At 45.0% G+C, this 19,924-nt stretch overlaps 1 protein-coding gene across 3 annotated transcripts in view; it reads left to right on the top strand.

The window, feature by feature from the left end:
* Positions 1 to 13,094: 13,094 nt before the first annotated feature.
* slc12a5b (solute carrier family 12 member 5b) overlaps positions 13,095 to 19,924 on the top strand; it is a 116,802-nt gene continuing 109,972 nt past the window's right edge. For 2 of the 3 annotated variants that reach the window (XM_029621567.2, XM_029621566.2), the window contains exon 1: positions 13,095 to 13,568. In XM_029621567.2, coding sequence (XP_029477427.2) covers positions 13,514 to 13,568 — 55 coding nt within the window. In that variant the 5' untranslated portion in view covers positions 13,095 to 13,513. The remainder of the gene's footprint in view (positions 13,569 to 19,924) is intronic. The other variant, XM_029621568.2, reaches the window with a different exon arrangement.

The raw sequence follows: 19,924 nt of genomic DNA, 5'->3' as shown, positions 1-19,924 counted from the left end.
GTATATAAATAAATAACTATGTAATTATTATGACCCAAAGTTGCAATTACCATGTTATTTCTAAATACCACCATGTAGGATGGGAAGGTATAAGTTGAGTCTCTGGAATGGAGTAGAGCTGCATGATGAAATCACGTGAATGAAAAGGTCACATTAACCCAAGGCCATTTGGTATCAATCTTTGCTACTGGACAAAAGAAGGTCAGGGGTGACTCATCTGATTCTGTCACAGGCCCTGTGTCTATGTTGTGCTTTTGGCTCAGTTAATTTCATTAAATCTCTGCATGTTTTTTTTTAACCATCTCTTTCCTAATGGGTAAAATACACAATACACACAACATGTCTAGAAGTATGTGTTTATCCATTCAAATTAGTGGATTCAGCTATTTCAGCCATACATTACTGGAATCATCTAGGAGCAACTACAGCTCAGCCGTGAAGTTGTGGGCCACAAAAAATCATCTGTCCTCAGTTGCAACACTCAACTCGAGTTCCAAACTGCCTCTGGAAGCAACGTCAGCTCAAGAACTGTTCGCCGGGAGCTTCATGAAATGGGTATCCATGGCCGAGCAGCCGCACACAAGCCTAAGATACACAATGCCAAGCGTCAGCTGGAGTGGGGTAAATTTCGCCGCCATTTGACTCTGGAACAATGGAAATACATTCTCTTGAGTGATCAATCCCTCTTCACCATCTGGCAGTCCAACGGACAAATCTGGGTTTGGCGGATGCCAGGACAATGGTGCCTGCCCCAAAGCATAGTGCCAACTGTAAATTTTAGTGGAGGAGGAATTATGGTCTGGGGCTGTTTTTCATGGTTCGGATAGGGAAATCTTAATGCTACAGCATACAATGACATTCTAGTTGATTCTGTGCCTTCAACTTCGTAGCAACATGACAATGCCCCCATGCACAAAGCGAGGTCCATACAGAAATGGTTAGTCGAGATCGGTGTGGAAAACATGACTGGCATGCACAGAGCCCTGACCTCAACCCCATCGAACACCTTTGAGATCAATTGGAATGCCGACTGCGAGCCAGGCCTAATCGCCCAAAATCAGTGCCCAACCTCACTAATGCTCTTGTGGCTGAATGGAAGCAAGTCCCCGCAGCAATGTTCCAACATCTAGTGGAAAGCCTTCCCAGAAGAGTGGAGGCTGTTATAGCCGCTAAGAGGGGACCAGCTCCATATTAATGCCCATGATTTTGTATGAGATGTTTGACGAGCAGGTGTCCACATACTTTTGGGCATGTAGTGTATGCACTGCATCCAGCCTAGATAATCTGACTCAATTCACCCTGTAAATTTGGCACATGACAGTGTGTGTGTGTGTGTGTGTGTGTGTGTGTGTGTGTGTGTGTGTGTGTGTGTGTGTGTGTGTGTGTGTGTGTGTGTGTGTGTGTGTGAGAGATGTGAACCAGTGTGTGTGTGTCTCTCTCACAGTATTTTTATGAGAGAACTAGAGCTGGCATACAGATGGTTTTGAGGTCAGGACAGCACCAGCCCCAGAGCTGAGAGACCATCAATCCTGCCTTTGGATGCCCTTGAAAAGCCCTGGGCATAGATTCAGGACAGCTCAATCTCTCACAACTTTTTCACACCACTCTCAGAATCCCATATCAGTCGTAAATCTCAAAAACCTTCAGACTGCATAGCCAATAATGACAGAGTTGGCCCCATAGGCTTAAATGAATTTAGCACACTGCACTGGATCAACTTCAGCCGTGCACTGCTAGCATGGCATTTTCTCTGCTGGTAGAATAGGGAAAAACCTTGAGGAGCAACAGTATAGCAACTGACACGCTATACTCATTCGTGGTATATCCATATATCACACAGGAGAAAATGCATGATATTGAAATGTACGTTATATACCCTTAACATGCCATTATTAAACAGAAACATGGTGATACAGGACAAGGTTGAGAAATATGGTTAACAGCATCTACCATGACATGCACCATGGAGCATCAAATTGTTTGTGTAGCAGTTTGGAGAGATGTAATATTTACAGGGCTCTTAACAACTCCCATCAAGGTCTGATTGGGCCCAAGGTCTCCTCAAATCAAAAATAAATGGATTTGTTTCATGCGCCGAATGCAGGTGTAGACCTTACTATGAAATGCTTACTTACTGCCCTTAACCAATAATGCAGTTTTAAGAAAAATAAGAGTTAAGAAAAATATGTACTAAATAAACTAAAGTAAAAAATAAAATAACAACAATGAGGCTTTATACAGGGAGTACCGATACCAAGTCAATGTGTGGGCATACAGGTTAGTCAAAGTAATTCAGGTAATATGTACATGTAGGTAGGGGTAATGTGACTATGCATAGATAATAGATAATAAACAGCTAGTAGCAGCGGCGTAAAAAAAGGGGGGGGGGGATCAATGCAAATAGTCCGTGTAGCCATTTCATTAGCTGTTCAGTAGTCTTATGGCTTGTAGAAGCAGGAAAGCAGGAAAGACATGCCATCTGCAAGTCAGCAGAATCACAAGCAGCTAGCCTGGAGCAACCCTTATGGGTAGGACATGGAGTTTTCCCTGCTCTGGGCCCGAAATTCATAAAGCATCTCAGAGTAGCAGTGCTGATCTAGGATCAGCTCCCATCTCTTATAGATGGTGTTTCAGAAAGCAAAACTGATCTTAGATCAACACTCATACTCTGAGATGCTTTGTGGATATGGGCACAGGTCAAGGAATAAAGGAAAAACTTCTGACTTGAATTATGATTCATAGCTATGGCCAGGCGATTCCCTGACCATGTGTCCTGACTAGGAAACCAACATCACATCAGTGGTATGTTAGGAAAGGAGATACAAAATAAAACACTATTGAAAAGCAGTGGGACATAGCTTGTATGTAGCCTGTGCCTGAGCAGGAAAAAGTAAACATGGATCAGCCTAGCCCAGGGCTCTATGGCCTTAATCTGAGGGATTAGGGCATCAGAAATTATGCTGTGACTGTGTGTTTGTGTGCGTGTGTGTGTGTGTGTGTGTGTGTGAATGTGTGTGTGTGCACATGCATGCATGTGTGTGCACGCGTGCATACTTGCGAATTAATCCATGTACGCGCATGTGTGTGTGCATACTTGTCCGTGCATGTGTGGTAGGCAGGCAGGGAGGTGGCCACGGGTTAAGAACTAAAGCCGCTTGGCCCAGATGAGATGGCTCTCAGGCTCTCTGCCAATCCCACCACAGCCAGCAACCCACTCTCACTGAGAGACGGTGAGCTAGGACACACCCACACAGACATGACTGTCAGACTGCTGCCTTCTCCCTCTCAATCGCTGTGTTCGCTCTCTCTACTGATTTGTTGAAATCTATGTTTTTTTGCTGGGATGGAACAAAAACCAGCACACGCCTTGAGTCCCTTTCAAATGTAATTACATTGCAATGTTTTTAAACACATCACTCATGTCTTCTTGCCATCTTGGCTTCATGCCTGGTTCACTGAATAGGTCATTGCAATTTAACATGCTCTGTTACTAATAGAGCACTGTTGTCTCTAAGGAATGAAATGTGTTAATGTAGCCCTTTCCTGCAGCCAAATGACCTAGTGGCCTCATGTGTGGAATGTTATTCATATTTTCCATAATTTTATAACTAATCAACACGGTTTTGTAATATTTCAGTCTTCTGTGATGTATATAAAGTGTAATATTGGGATGCAAGCTCAATATGTAAAACATTTCAACTCTAAAGCTGACAGGGTACATGTGCTTCTTTTTTTAAGCCCATAACCATGTGTTGAGGTGTATACTTTGTTTCAAAGTAGATTTCTTAAAGGCTACTAAGAAACACTTCTTCACTGACTCAATCTCTCCTTCCCTGACTCAACCTCACTGTCACGTTCTGACCTTAGTTCCTTTGTTATGTCTTTGTTTTAGGTTGGTCAGGGCGTGAGTTGGGGTGGGTAGTCTATGTTCTTTTTTCTATGTGTTTGGCCTAGTATGGTTCTCAATCAGAGGCAGGTGTCGTTCGTTGTCTCTGATTGAGAATCATATTTAGGTAGCCTTTTCCCACCTGCGTTTTGTGGGTGATTATTTTCTGTTTTGTGTCTTCACCAGACAGGACTGTTTCGTTGTCATTTCATTCTTTCACTTTGTTGTTTTGTTATTCAGTGTTCAGTTGATTTATTAAATATTAACATGGACACATACCACGCTACTTTACACTGACTCAATCTATCCTTCCCTGACTCAACCTGACTCAATCTCTATTTCCCTGACTCAATCTCTCCTTCCCTGACTCAAACTGACTCAATCACTCCTTCCTGACTCAATCTCTCCTTCCATGACTCAATTTCTCCTTCCCTTTCCCTAAGGGAGAACACACAGGAAGGTTTGCTCTCAATCCCAGCTCCTAATAATAGACAACATTAAACTCTCAAATGCTTTTAGGAGGAAACAGTATTCTCCATTACTGTTGCCGGGTAGAAACCCACCGTGACCGTTCGTTATTCGTCTTCCACAAGCATCTCTGAGGACGAGTCAAATGCCATATTATCCTTCCCCCATCGGCACCAAGATGAAAGTGTCTTTATTGAAATGCTTTTGATATCAGATCCATCTCCCTGACAACATACCTGCTACATAATATAAACAAGCAAGGTATTTTACAAAGGTGCCGAAGAAGTGGCTCACCCCACATCGGATCAAAGGAGACAGAAGCATCTGGAGGATTTCATGTTCGAAGCTTAATGGTCAGGAAGTTCCTCATTAGTGATGCTTTTAATTAGGCTGCCAGTGAGTCTTCTCTTGCACTGCAGCCCAGCACAGCACAACCGTACAATACACCGTCTGTATGACCCAGATTGCAATGCTCCCTCAGAGATCCTAGTGTGCCTTGTATAGTGTGCTAAATAAATATTTTGCTGCTTAGATGCCAGGGAGTTCAAAGGTTTTGTGATTTGAGGATGAAGAGGATGAAGTCTAAATTAAGAAATACTTAAATTGTATTTGGTTAGTGAGAAGTTATTGTAGCTCCAAGTTGTTTTTGCTGTGGAATAAGGTAATACAGAACCTCTGGGCTATGATGTTGAATTCCTAGTGGTTTTACATCAGGAACCAAACTATCTCCCCTAATTCACTATCCATTACCTTACTTCAGCCCTCTTGCCAATGCCCTACTTTATTTTCTGTTCTCCCTCACCTGCTGTGTAGGCTGCTCTGCACCCTATATCTTATCATATCCAAAACCCAACTCCACACCTTCCCCCTCTATCACCCTCTATCTTCCCGATCACCACCCACTCTGCCCCATCCACTTACCAGCAAAGCAGCATACTCGAATCTCCCCCCTACCACCACCAACCACCACTCTCCTCTCTCCTGATAACACTGAGGTCCTGTGAGGTTGGCTATCTCACACAGAGAGTAGTAATTGCATTCTCCTCACTGCTGTGCCATTGTCCAATATTTCACCTAATAGTGTTTCTCTGACTGGGAGCTTTGTGGAACTCAAAAACCAATACAATCTCCTTTGTATTCAGCTTACTGCAATATAACTGTTATTTGTACAGTTTATACAAATTGATGTTTTTTACAGTACTGTAGGTCAACGTAGAAAATAATCTATGTTGGTGTATTTTTCAACAGGCTCCAAAAACAATTTAGGCCTACCTGCCAATGAATTTGAATGTCACATCACCTGACCACTAAAATAATCAGCTGTGAAGATGTGGTTTTCAGTGGACAGTAATGTACAGTAGTTGCTTACTGTTAAAACATATTTTTTTTATTCACCTTTATTTAAGCAGGTAGGCCAGTTGAGAACAAGTTCTCATTTACATCTGCAACCTAGCAACATTAAAACAAAGCAGTGCAACAAAAACAACAACACAGAGTTACACATAAACAAACATACAGTCAATAACACAATAGAACAATCTATGTACAGTGTGTACAAATGTAGAAGAGTTGGGAGGTAAAGGTAATAAATAGGCCATAGAGGCTAAATAATTACAATTGAGCATTAACACTGGAGTGATAAATGTGCAGATGAGGATGTGCAAGTAGAGATACTGGGGTGCAAAAGAGCAAGAGAATAAGTAACAATATGGGGATGAGGTAGTTGGGTGGTGTCACGAATATCACCGAAGGTGGTTCCCCTTCCCGTTCGGGTGGCGATCGGCAGTCGTCGTCGCCGGTCTACTAGCTGCCACCGATCCCTTTTCCCCCGTTTCGTTTGGTTTTGTCTAATTGGTTTCACCTGTTCCTTGTTGGGGTTTTTGGGTTGGGGTTATTTAAGTTCGGTTAGCCCGCCTGTGTTGGTGCGGGCTTGTTACTGTTATGTCAAGAGGTGTACATGAGCATGGTTGTGTTGTGTTGTGTTGTGTTGTGTTGTGTTGTGTTGTGTTGTGTTGTGTTGTGTTGTGTTGTGTTGTGTTGTGTTGTGTTGTGTTGTGTTGTGTTGTGTTGTGTTGTGTTGTGTTGTGTTGTGTTGTGTTGTGTTGTGTTGTGTTGTGTTGTGTTGTGTTGTGTTGTGTTGTGTTGTGTTGTGTTGTGTTGCTGTCTGGTGAGGTACCAGTTTGTACTTGGGTAGAGTTTATTACGCCTGTGTTCGGCGTCACCCGTTGTACGTTTTTCTGTTGGACATTCAAATGTTTTTTTTCCCCCAAATCCTCTGCTCTCTGCGCCTGACTCCACACCCATCACTCTTCGAGCGTTACAGGTGGGCTATTTACAGATTGGCTGTGTACAGGTACAGTGATTGGCAAGCTGCTCTGACAGCTGATGCTTAAAGTTAGAGAATGAGATATATAAGTCTCCAGCTTCAGTGATTTTTGCAATTTGTTGAAGTCATTGGCAGCAGAGCACTGGAAGGAAAGGCAGCCAAAGTAAGTGTTGGCTTTGGGGATTACCAGTGAAATATACCTGCTGGAGCCCGCGCTACGGGTGGGTGTTGCTATTGTGACCAGTGAGCTGAGATAAGGTGGGGCTTTACCTAGCATAGATTTATGGATGACCTAGAGCCAGTGGATTTGGTGATGAATATGTAGTGAGGGCCAGCCAACGAGAGCATACTGGCCGCAGTGGTGGGTAGTGTATGGGACTTTGGTGACAAAACGGAGGGCACTGTGATAGACTAAATCCAGTTTGCTGAGTAGAGTATTGGAGGCTATTTTGTAAATGACATCGCCGAAGTCAAGGATCGGTAGGATAGTCAGTTTTACATCGGTATGTTTGGCAGCATGAGTGAAGGAGGCTTTGTTGCGAAATAGGAAGCTGATTCTAGATTTCATTTTGGATTGGAGATCTGGAAGGAGAGTTTACAGTCTAACCAGACACCTAGGAATTTGTAGTTGTCCACATATTCCAAGTCAGAACTGTCCAGAGTAGTGATGCTAGTTGTGCAGGAGTGTGTGGGCAGCAATCGGTTGGAGAGCATGCACTTAGTTTTACTAGCATTTACGAGCTGTTGGAGGCCACGGAAGGAGTGTTGTAAGGCATTGAAGCTCGTGAGAATGTGAGAATAACGTACTCCTGAATGGCTGCCAAGAAATAGAATAATCCTAACAGAGGTAGTTGCACAGGGCACTCTGGCTACAATGACAAACATATAAGTACTAATGGTTTTAAAAAGTCTGATGTAGTTTTTTCTCTCTCTCCTCATCTCTCTGGTACCAGCTCACATAGACAGGCAGAGTGAGTGCTATGGATTAGTGCTTTCTCCACTCCACTGCTGCACTGTGCACACCCAAGGTAGTCTCTATTCACACACATCTAAGAATCTATAATCCACGAACACAGCCACGGTCTTTAATACTCTCCCCGGTCTTTAATACTCTCCCCGGTCTTTAATACTCTCCCGCTCTCAACCCTCTTTCTCCCCTCTCTCCCTTACTCCTCCACTCTTTCCCACTCTCCACTATTCTCCCCCTCTCTCCTCTCTCCCAAACTCTATCCCATCCTCCCATCTCTCCCCATCCCTCTCTACATTCTCTCTTTCTCTCTCCTCTATACTCCCCCTCTCTTCCTCTCACCCATTCTACCCCCCTCCCATCTCACCTCTTCTCTCCTCTCTCCCAGGCTCTCTCCCCTCTCTCGTCTTCTCTCCCCCTTTGTGTTGAGTGGCTTTACTCTTCCAGAGGGTAACATTTCTGCTGGCACTCAGGCTTTTTCTGAGGTCCTTTCCCTCCCTTTCAGGAGCAACGTTTTCACATTCACCCCATCTCTGTCATTTATTTTTAGAAGGCACTCTCTTTCTCTCTTTCTCTCATGTGTATTCTATCATGGTTAAAGCATTAAGATCTTAAAGTGACCCCTCGAGTTGACATGGAGTTCCAGTAAAAGCTCTAGCTAGTGAAAGGCCTTTGACATCATTTTTTAATGTAGAACCACTACTGTACTTATTTTTCTCAAAGAGCTTTGCACACCTGGATTGTGTAATATTTGCACATGATTCATTTTACAATTCTTCAAGCTCTGTCAAGTTGGTTGTTGATAATCGCTAGACAGCCATTTTCAAGTCTTGCCATAGATTTTCAAGCCGATGTAAGTCAAACCTGTAACTAGGCCATTTAGGAACATTAAATGTTGGCTTGGTAAGCAACTACAGTGTATATTTGGCCTTGTGTTTTATGTTACTGTTCTGCTGAAAGGTGAATTTCTATCCCAGTGTCTGTTTGAAAGCAAACTGAAGCAGGTTTTTCTCTAGGATTTTGCCTGTGTTTAGCTCTATTCCATTTATTTTTATCCTAAAAATCTCCCTTGCCGATGACAAGCATACCCATGATGCAGCCACCATCATGCTTGAAAATATGAAGAGTGGTACTCAGTGATGTGTTGTGTTGGATTTGATCCAAACATAACACTTTGTATTCAGGACATAAAGTACATTTCTTTGCCACCTTTTTTGCAGTTTTACTTTAGTGACTTATTGCAGACAGAATGCATGTTTTAGAATATTTGTATTCTGTACAGGCACCTTCTTTTCACTGTCAATTAGGTTAGTATTGTGGAGTAACTACATTGTTGTTGATCCATCCTAAGTTTTCTCTTATCACAGCCATTAAACTATGTAACTGTTTTAAAGTCACCATTGGCCTCATGGCGAAATCCTGAGCGGATTCCTTCCTTTCCGACAACTGGGTTAGGAAGGACGCCTGTATCTTTGTAGTGACTGGGTGTATTGATACACCCTTCAAAGTGTAATTAATAACTTTATCATGCTCAAAGGGATATTCAATGTCTGCTTTTTAAATTTTTACCCATCTACCAATAGGTGCCCTTCTTTGTGTAATCGATTTGAAATGGCTAGCTAGTTAACGGGGTGCGCGCTAATAGCGTTTCAATCAGTGACGTCACTCGCTCTGAGACCTTGAAGTAGTTGTTCCCCTTGCTCTACAAGGGCTGCGGCTTTTGTGACGTGATGGGTAACAATGCTTCGGGGGTGGAAGTTGTTGATGTGTGCAGAGGGTTCCTGGTTCGGGGCGAGGAAAGGGACGGAAGCTATACTGTTACATTGATGCTGTTGACCCGGATCACTGGTTGCTGCGAAAAAGGGGGTGTAACCAATGTGAAATGTCTAGCTAGTTAGCGGGGTGCGCGCAAATAGCGTTTCAATTGGCGATGTCACTCGCTCTGAGACCTTGAAGTAGTTGTTCCCCTTCTGGCGCGATGGTTAACGATGCTTCAAGGGTGACTGTTGTCTATGTGCAGAGGGTCCCAGGTTTGAGCCCAGGGAGGGACGGAAGCAACACTGTTACGTTCGCAAAGCATTGGAAAACCTCCCTGGTCTTTGTGGTTGAATCTGTGTTTTAAAATCACTGCTTGACTGATGGACCTTACAGGTAATTGGTTGTGTGGGGTACAAAAAGGTAGTCATTGAAAAATCATGTGAAACACTGTTATTGCACACAGAGTGAGTCCATGCAACTTTCTTCTATATAGCTCAATTTTTATGGAATGGTCTGTCTTTAAGTCTTTATTGAAGACTCATCTCTTCAGTAGGTCCTATGATTGAGTGTAGTCTGGCCCAGGGGTGTGAAAGTGAACGGAAAGGCACTGGAACGACGAACCACCCTTGCTGTCTCTGCCTGACTGGTTCACTTCTCTCCACTGGGATTCTCTGCCTCTAACCCTATTACGGGGATAAGTTACTGGCTTACTGGTGCTCTTCCATGCCGTCCCTAGGAGAGGTGCGTCACTTGAGTGGGTTGAGTCTCTGATGTGATCTTCCTGGCCGGGTTGGCGCCCTCCTCGGGTTCATGCCATGGGGGAGATCTTTGTGGGCTTTACTCTGCCTTGTCTCAGAAGTAAGTTGGTGGTTGAAGATATCCCTCTAGTGGTGTGAGGGCTGTGCTTTGGCAAAGTGGGTGGGGTTATATCCAGCCTGGTCTTATCCGGTGTCCTGTGTACATTTAAGTGTGCTTCCTCTAATTCCCTCTCTTTCTCTTTCTCTTCTCTTGGAGGACCTCAGCCCTAGGACCATGCTTGACTACCTGGCCTGATGACTCTTTGCTGTCCCCAGTCCACCTGGTTGTGCTGCTGCTTCAGTTTCAACGGTTCTGCCCGCGGCTATGGAACCCTGACCTGTTTACCGGACGTGCTACCTTGTCCCGAGACCTGCTGTTTTCGACTCCCTTTCTCTACCGCACCTGCTGTCTCTAACTCTGAATGATCGCCTATGAAAAGTCAACTGACATTTACTCCTGAGGTGCTGACCTGTTGTACCCCTACAACCACTGTGATTATATTAATTGACCCTGCTGGTCATCTATGAACGTTTGAACATCTTGGCCATGTACGGTTATAATCGCCACCCTGCACAGCCAGAAAAGGATCGGCCACCCCTGAGAGCCTGGTTCCTCTCTAGATTTCTTCCTAGGTTCCTGCCTTTCTAGGGAGTTTTTCCTAGCCACTGTGCTTCTACATCTGCATTGCTTGCTGTTTGGGGTTTTAGGCTGGGTTTCTGTATAGCACTTTGTCACATTGGCTCATGTAAAAAGGGCTTTGATTGATTGATTGATTGATTGACTGATTATGTGACTTGTTAAGCAAATCTTTACACCTTGCCATAACAAAGGGGTTGAATATTTATTCACTCAAGACATTTCAGCTTTTCATTTTTTATTAATTTGAAAAAGTTCCACTTTCACATTATGGGGTATTGTGTGACACAAAATCTCTATTTTATCAAATTTAAATTCAGTCTGTAAAATGTGGGAAAAGTCGATTGGTGTGAATACTTTCTGAAGGCACAGTAGATCAATATCACTTACCTTTCAACTTCTTGACCAGTTGTCTGGGACAGGGTTGTTTCGATGTGCCAATTCGTAGGCAAGTTCTCTGCATTTAAGGCTACTAAGCACATGAAACTGGTCTGAGAGATTCTTGATATGTTTTGCAAGCTCAGACTCCATGTCATCAGATAAGACCTCGTGTGACTCTGCTACTCTAGCCTTTCACAGGTACATGTTCATTTTCTGTTTTGCCAATGTACCTCCTCAGTGTCATTCAGCTTATGTTTTCATCCCTTGCTTCTATTTGATTAGACTTCTACCCTTCTACCCTGGCTTCTCTCTCAAGAACATGAAGGGAGGCAAGACCCCTTCTTGTTTTACGTTTGTACACACAGGGCATGATGTCTGCTCTGTAACAATAAAAATGCTCTATCTGGAGTTCATATGCATGACACATTGCACAAATACTATGCATAAAACCTTACAAAATGTAATCATCATTTGTATGGGGTATGGTGGCCATTGGCTCAACATATCCAATGGCCATTGACTCAACTTATACTCCAAACATTTTGACTATATTCTTCCACACAGCTACAAGGATGCACTACAGGATGGCAGGTAGCATAGCAGTTAGAGTGTTGGGCCAGTAACCAAACGGTTGCTAATTTCAAATCCCTGAGCTGACTAGGTGAAAAATATGTTGATCTGTCCTAGAGCAAGGCACTGAACACGAGTTGCCCCATGGTCACTGTCAATAATGGCTGATCCCTAGCCATGACCCCACTCTCAGTGAGATATGAAAGAATTTCACACCACACACTTGTACATGTTACACACTTGAGTGAATCAGGACACATTTAAGCACCCCCTATTTAACTTTCATACTAGGCTCATCTCCTCCTATGGTAGTTTAAAGAGACCCCAACTGATGGGGTATTAAAACAATATACTTTGTTTGAGATACAAGCATCATAAAACCTCTAACACAATACATTCATTTGACTTTTGTGAAAATCTGTTTTCTGGACCTAACTTGCTTACTACTTTTTCCATGTGGTTTCTTCCTTCACAGACTCCCTGAAATGATGACCTCTTCCTCAATATTTGGTCACATGATTCATTTTGTGTATGGTTTCCTAGAAACAAGGGGAGGTTCAACTAACCCTTTGCTCAACTTATCCCACTCTCCCCTACGCTGCAAGTGCTTCTTTGCCCCCTATTCATATACATAATGATTCATTTTGTATTTTTTACAACTTCGGCCGAAAATAACCCCAAAGGAAAAGTCATGAACGCTTGACTGAACCTGATGGTGAACCAAGGCAGTCTTTCAACTTGACCTTGACATAGTGTAGTAGCTGTCAGACTAGTGCAACCAGTGCATGGTGACAGTGAAAGCTTTTCGTTTCAAATAATTAGGTTCAGAGAATGCTATACAAGCCCTGCAGCCTACTTCAGATAACTGGCAGTAACCATAGAGGAGAGGAAAACAAAATGAAATGGAACCTTGTCTTGCATCTAAAAAGAACATCAAAAGAGATGCTCAAACACAGAAGGCAACCTTACATTTGATGTGCAATCTCCCTGCCTCCCTCCCTCCATCTCTCTCTCTCTCTCTCTCTCTCTCTCTCTCTCTCTCTCTCTCTCTCTCTCTCTCTCTCTCTCTCCTCTCTCTCTCTGTCTCTCCCTCCCTCCATCTCTCTCTCTCTCTCTCTGTCTCTCCCTCTCTCGCTCTGTCTCTCTCTCTCTCCCTCTCGCTCTCCCTCGCTCTCTCCCTCTCTCGTGAAGAGATGGTTGATGGGGATGAGTGTATGAACAAGGGAGTGAGATAGAGAAAGGGAGAGAGAGAGATAATGCCTTCTGAATGCTTGATGAATTTAGTCATCAGGCTTAGGCTGACTGGGGGCCGATCGTAGCTGTGCAGTGCGCAGAGCAAGCGAGCGAACAAGCGTGCGTGTGAGTGAGTGTGTGCGAGACCTTGCTCACAGGCACTCCATCATCAGCTATACCCTGCAGCCTCTCTCACTCTCTTATCCTCCTCCTGAAGAGAGAGAGAAAGAGAGAATCACGCAACACGCCAGAAAGAAGAAGTGGAGAAGATAAAAAAAACTCTCTCCTCTCTGCACTGCTCTTTTGCTGAGCGTGAGAGGGAAGGGAAGAGGGAGAGAGAGGGAGGCAGTGAGCTACAGAAATAAAACAGTGCTTCTTGTCGTCCGTGCTGCTTTCTCTGCTGTGGCTCCAGCCCACAGAGCTCTGATTGCCAGTACTAGAGCAGTAGCAGTGTCTCTCTCTCTGCAGACTGCAGCCTGAGGAAGAGAGGATGCTTAATAACATGACAGACACCGAGGAGGGAGAGGGGGGACCCAACAGCCAGGGTGAGTTATGAAATATGTCACTGAGCTGTGAGCGGGTGTGCAGGGGAGTGTGGGGGTGAATGTGCGTTTGTGCTGGGTGGTGGGAGGGGAGGGAGGTTAATAAGTGTGTTTGTGAGGGGGAGTTTAAATGTGTGTACAAGAGCAGTTTTTGGGGGGGCATGGGGGGGTGTATGTGTGTGCAAGTGCGCATAAATGTGTGCATGTGAGTACAGTGAATGTCTTTGCAAGTTACAGTATGTACGAGAGAGTGTGTGTCTGTTTCCAGGGATATGGTGTGTTTGCCTGTGTCTCTCACTTCATGACAGAGACAGAGAGAGAGAGAGAGAGAGCTAAAAATGGATGGACAGAGGAATGTATCTGTATCTCTGCACTCCTCTTCCTCCACTGGCTTATACAATCCTCAGCTGTGGCTGTTACTGCAAGGCTGCTGTGACTCTGTGGCAGGAATAATAATGGTGTTTCAGTGTTAAGAAGAGAAGAGGAGCAGCAGATAAAGTCCTGTAGTGCGACAGCCAGAGGACCAGTCTGCCTCATGGCACTGTCACTTGGCTCCCAAGCAGAGTCATGTTTTGGCAAGGGGACCGCCTGGGGATGCATATGTCAACCCCCATCTGTTTGCCAAGCGTTCAGGCCATTTCCTCTTTTATCTTGACTATAAACCCTCTGGTTTTTCTGAAGTTGAGTAAATACAGTGGGAGGACGGATGTCCCTGGACCGCTGGGTCTTTGCGGCAGAGCAGAGCGGTGCAGTAACATTTGTGTGTTTCTGCAGAGACACTTCTTTCCTTTAGATGTGTCTTGCAGTGATTTCAGCCCTTGCTTGTAGATGTATAGATCCACGTCATAGGCATCTTGTCTGGTCTGTGATAAGGCTTAGAGAGCTCCTGGAGAGCGTCTGGGGAATCATTCCTCTCTTTAGGTGTTAAGATTCAACTCCAGGGATCTACAGAACTCATTCATTCTGATGTCTTGCCCCATCAAGGATTATCTTCCCATGGGGGAAAGATGAGCCATTCACAATGGTGGAAACTATGATAGCCCGATAGCCTTTGTGTGTGTGTGTGTGTGTGTTTGTGTGTGTGTGTGTGTGTGTGTGTGTGTGTGTGTGTGTGTGTGTGTGTGTGTGTGTGTGTGTGTGCGTGTGCGTGTGTGCGTGTGCATTCAGATCTTAAATCATATTGAAAAGCCATTTCTTTGATTGGGGTCGACAGTATGCGTATGTGAGCAATGCAACAAAACGACTTCCCATGACAGGCTTGTGGGTGCTCCTTCTGTGTGTGCCTGTGTATGTGCGTGCATACGTGTACAGATGTAGTATCTTCATTTGATTACCCTGTTGCAGGAGAACTTTCCTGCATCACAGGCAATTTAAAACTTGTAGTGTATTTGAAGTTTAAAACGGGTTCTGAAGTTTGTAACTTCCACTGTCACGATCATCGTAATGAGCGGATCAATGCGCAGCGTGAGTATAGTTCCACATATTTTTAATCTGCGTGAAACAAACAAAACAATAAAGAAACAACGAAACGTGAAGTCATGACGTGCACACAGGCAACTAATCACAAACAATATCCCACAAAACACAGGTGGGGAAATGGCTACCTAAGTATGATCCCAAATCAGAGACAACGATTAACAGCTGCCTCTATTTGGGAACCATATTAGCACCAACATAGAAATAGACATACTAGAACACCCCCTTGTCTCGCCCTGACCTACTACACCATAGAGAACCAAGAGCTCTCTATGGTCAGGGCGTGACAGTACCATCCCCAAAGGTGCGGACTCCGGCCGCAAAACCTGAAACCAAATGGGGAGGGTAGGGGGTGATTAGTGTCGGTGGAGGCTCCGGTGCAGGTCGTAGCCCCCGCCCAGACCCCGGATCCGGCCATGGCGCCGGGCTGAACGCCGTGCCTGGACTGGGCATTGGCGCAAAGGAGGGCTCTGGCCACGGAGCTGGGTTGGACGCCGTGCCAGGACATCGCCACAAAGGAGGGCTCTGGCCATGGAGCTGGGTTGGACGCCGTGCCAGGACATCGCCACAAAGGAGGGCTCCGGCCATGGAGCTGGGTTAGACGCCGTGCCTGGACTGGGCACTGGCACAGAGGAAGGCTCCTGCCCTGGAGCGGGACTGGACACCGTGCCTGGACTGGGCATCCGCGCAGAGGAAGGCTCCTGCCCTGGAGCGGGACTAGACACCGTGCCTGGACTGGGCATCCGCGCAGAGGAAGGCTCCTGCCCTGGAGCGGGACTGGACACCGTGCCTGGACTGGGCATCTGCGCAGAGGAAGGCTCCTGCCCTGGAGCGGGACTGGACACCGTGCCTGGACTGGGCATTGGCGCAGAGGAAGGCTCCTGCCCTGGAGCGGGACTGGACGCCGTGTCTGGACTGGGCACCAGCGCAGAGGAGGGCTCCTGCCATGGAGCGAACTGGACGCCGTGCTTGGATCGGACACCGGCGCAGAGGAAGGCTCCTGCCCTGGAGCGGGACTGGACACCGTGCCTGGAGGTTCCGGACCATTGACCGCCGCTGGAGGATCCGGACCATTGACCGTCGCTGGAGGTTTCCGGACCGTGGACCGTCGCTGGAGGTTCTGGACAGTGAACCGTTGCTGGAGATTCCGGACTGTGGACTGTCGCTGGAGGTTCCGAACTGTGAACCGCCGCCGGAAGCTCTGGACTGTGAACCGTCGCCAGAAACTCCGGACTGTGAACCGTCGCCGGAAGCTCCGGACTGTGAACCGCCGCCGGAAGCTCCGGACTGTGAACCGTCGCCGGAAGCTCTGGATTGTGAACCGTCGCCGGAAGCTCTGGACTGTGAACCTTCACCAGAAGCTCTGGACTGTGAACCATCACCGGAAGCTCTGGACTGTGATTGCGCACTGGAGGCCTAGTGCATGGAGCCGGTACAGGTGGCACCGGACTGGTGACACGCACTTCAGGGAGAGTGCGGGGACCAGGCACTGGACATACCGGACTGGGAAGACGCACTGGAGGCCTGGTGCGTGGAGCCTGCATAGGTGGCACCGGACTGGTGACACACACTTCAGGGCGAGTGTGTGGAGCTGGCACAGGATGGTACGCACACCTGGTGCGTGGACTTCAGGAAGGGTGCGGGGACCTGGCAGAGAGCGGACTAGGTCGGGTGCCGTGCAGAACACACCTACATAACATTTCTCTCATCTCTCTCTCCCCCAACTTCTCCATCGCCTCCTGATGGTCCCTGGCTCTTCCCGGAGACGCAGATGGCACAGGACTGATGACCCACTCTTCAGCCCGCCTGAAGCCTACTCCTTCCTAACCCCTCTCTCCGGTATCCTTCCTCACATTGTTCCATCGACTCCCAGGCGGGGCTCTGGCACTCTCCTCGGCTCGACCGGCCACCCCTCGTGCCCCCCCCCAAACAAAATCTTGGGGTTTCTGTGGCCGCGGTCCCCGGCGTTGTCGCTGTCCTTCCATGGTCCTTGGCGACTCCTGCCAAGGAAGGGTCTCGTGTCCTCCCATGATTTCCTCCCATGTCCAAAACACCTTCTCCTCCATGGCACGCTGCTTGGTCCTTAAGTGGTGGGATATTCTGTCACGATCGTCGTAATGAGCGGACCAAGGCGCAGCGTGAGTATAGTTCCACATATTTTTAATCTGCGTGAAACAAACAAAACAATAAAGAAACAACGAAACGTGAAGTCATGACGTGCACACAGGCAACTAATCACAAACAATATCCCACAAAACACAGGTGGAGAAATGGCTACCTAAATATGATCCCCAATCAGAGGCAACAATAAGCAGCTGCCTCTAATTGGGAACCATATTAGCACCAACATAGACATATTAGAACACCCCCTAGTCACACCCTAACCAACTACACCGTGGAGAACCAAGGGCTCTCTATGGTCAGGGCGTGACATCCACTTTGAAATTTCAGACTTCACTTTCCCTTTTGGAAAATGTATCAAACCCTACAAAAATGTCCATTAATTATAATCCACATAATAATTCACATTTCCTGTTGCTGCAGGATTATTGTCCTGCTGTAGCAAACTGGCTCAAACTGGCTCAAATTATGATCCTACATCTATAAGTGTGTGTGATTGTGCTCTACATGGGAGATCTCTCTCCAAATCACCTCTGCCGTAAGGCAGGATTAATTATACACTGATAAGACAAATGAATTATGAATCACAGGGATTTCCCAAAATGTATTAAACTGCTGATATTTCTGCACATTTCAATTCTGCTTTTGAACTCCATACTTGTATTGATGTGAAGCAACACTTTCCCAGCCACTGCAGTCTAAACTACTTGGTGCAAGCATAAATCTTAATATTTGCACTGTCGCTGTCCGTGGTGCTGAAATTGGGCTGTTAAAATACTGTTGTTCCTGGAAGCATGCCTTTATGTTTCTGTCTACTGCATTTGGTAATACAGTGACGTGCACACATTGCTGGGATTAGACTCTGTCCATGGTGCTGAAACTACACTTCAGCAGTGGCGTAGCCAGACATTTGTCACAGCTAACTTCCTACAATTTTACACATTTTGCCATGGGGCAAAGAGAAACATTTGCAGTTGTATAACTAATCTCATGCTATTCTGACTTACTAGGGGTGAGGCTTTCAGTTAGTTATTTTTGGCGACCTATCCCTTGAGAGTGAATGTCATTCCAGTTAATCTCTTCTTTTATACACTCTTAGATAAAAAGGTGCTATCTAGAACCTAGAAAGGTTTTTCGGCTGTCAACATAGGAGAACCATTTGAAGAATAATTTTGGTACCAAGTAGAACCCTTTTGGGTTGCATGTAGAATCTTTTCCACAGTTTTACCTGGAACCAAAAAGGGTTATCCTATGTGGACAGCAGAAAAACTTTTGGAACCTTTTTTTCTAAGTGTATATTTCATCAAATCTGAGTAACCCAGTGGACTGTGTGCTATGAATTATATCTGATGGTGTTTGCATCTTTAGATAAAAATACCAATAATGCTCCGTTTGGAACACTGACAAGTAAAGAAATAAAATAAAACATTTTTGTTGTTGTTGCTCAATTTGATTGGGTGGGCCTGGCTCCCCAGTGACTATACCCCTGCTTGACAGATAGCTATCTCTCATTCTCTTATCGTGTGGACAGTTGTGTGAGATTCTAGACATCAAACTTATGAAATAACACAAATGGAATCATGTAGTAATCAGGAAAAGGCACAAAGAATGCCAAGAGTGTGCAAGGCTCTCATCAAGGCAAAGGGTGAAGAATCTTGAAGAATCTAAAATCTAAAATATATTTTGATTTGTTTAACACTTTTTTGGTTACTCCATGATTCCATACGTGTAATTTCATAGTTTTGATGTCTTCACTATTCTACGATGTAGAAAATAGTAAAAATAAAGAAAAGGCCTTGAATGAGTAGATGTGTCCAAACTTACGACTGTTACTGTATATTCTTCAATTGCAATAAAGTCTAGTAACAGTTTCTACGAGCCTTCTACATTATACAGTTGAAGTCGGAAGTCATTAAAACACGTTTTTCAACCACTCCACAAATTTCTTGTTAACAAACTATAGTTTTGGCAAGTCGGTTAGAACATCTACTAGTAATTTTTTCAACAATTGTTTACAGACTGATTATTTCACTTCAAATCAAATTGTATTTGTCACATACACATGGTTAGCCGATGTTAATGCGAGTGTAGCGAAATGCTTGTGCTTCTAGTTACGACAATGCAGTAATAACCAACGAGTAATCTAACCTAACAATTGCACAACTACTACCTTATACACACAAGTGTAAAGGGATAAAGAATATGTACATAAAGATGTATGAATGAGTGATGGTACAGAACGGCATAGGCAAGATGCAGTGGCATAGTGGCATAAAAAGTGGCATAGTTTAAAGTGGCTAGTGATACATGTATTACATAAAGATGGCAAGATGCAGTAGATGGTATAGAGTACAGTATATACATATACATATGAGATGAGTAATGAAGGGTATGTAAACATTATATTAAGTGGCATTGTTTAAAGTGGCTAGTGATACATTTTTTACATCAATTTCTGTCGGCGCCGGGAAAAAAAATATTTAAAAAAATTAATTAAAACAATTCCAGTGGGTCAGAAGTTTACATACACTAAGTTGACTAAACAGCTTGGAAAATTCCAGAAAATTATGTCATGGCTTTTGAAGCTCCTGATAGGCTAATTGATATTATTTGAGTCAATTGGAGGTGTACCTGTGGATGTATTTCAAGGCCTACCTCCAAACTCAGTGCCTTTTTGCTTGACATCATGGGAAATCCAACAAAATAAGCCAAGACCTCAGAAAAAAAGTTGTAGACCTCCACAAGTCTGGTTCATCCTTGGG

The sequence above is a fragment of the Oncorhynchus nerka genome, linkage group LG20 (genome assembly GCF_034236695.1).
Source record: "Oncorhynchus nerka isolate Pitt River linkage group LG20, Oner_Uvic_2.0, whole genome shotgun sequence".
In the NCBI taxonomy this organism is placed as follows: Eukaryota; Metazoa; Chordata; class Actinopteri; order Salmoniformes; family Salmonidae; genus Oncorhynchus; species Oncorhynchus nerka.
This window is presented reverse-complemented; position numbering and strand designations above follow the sequence as displayed.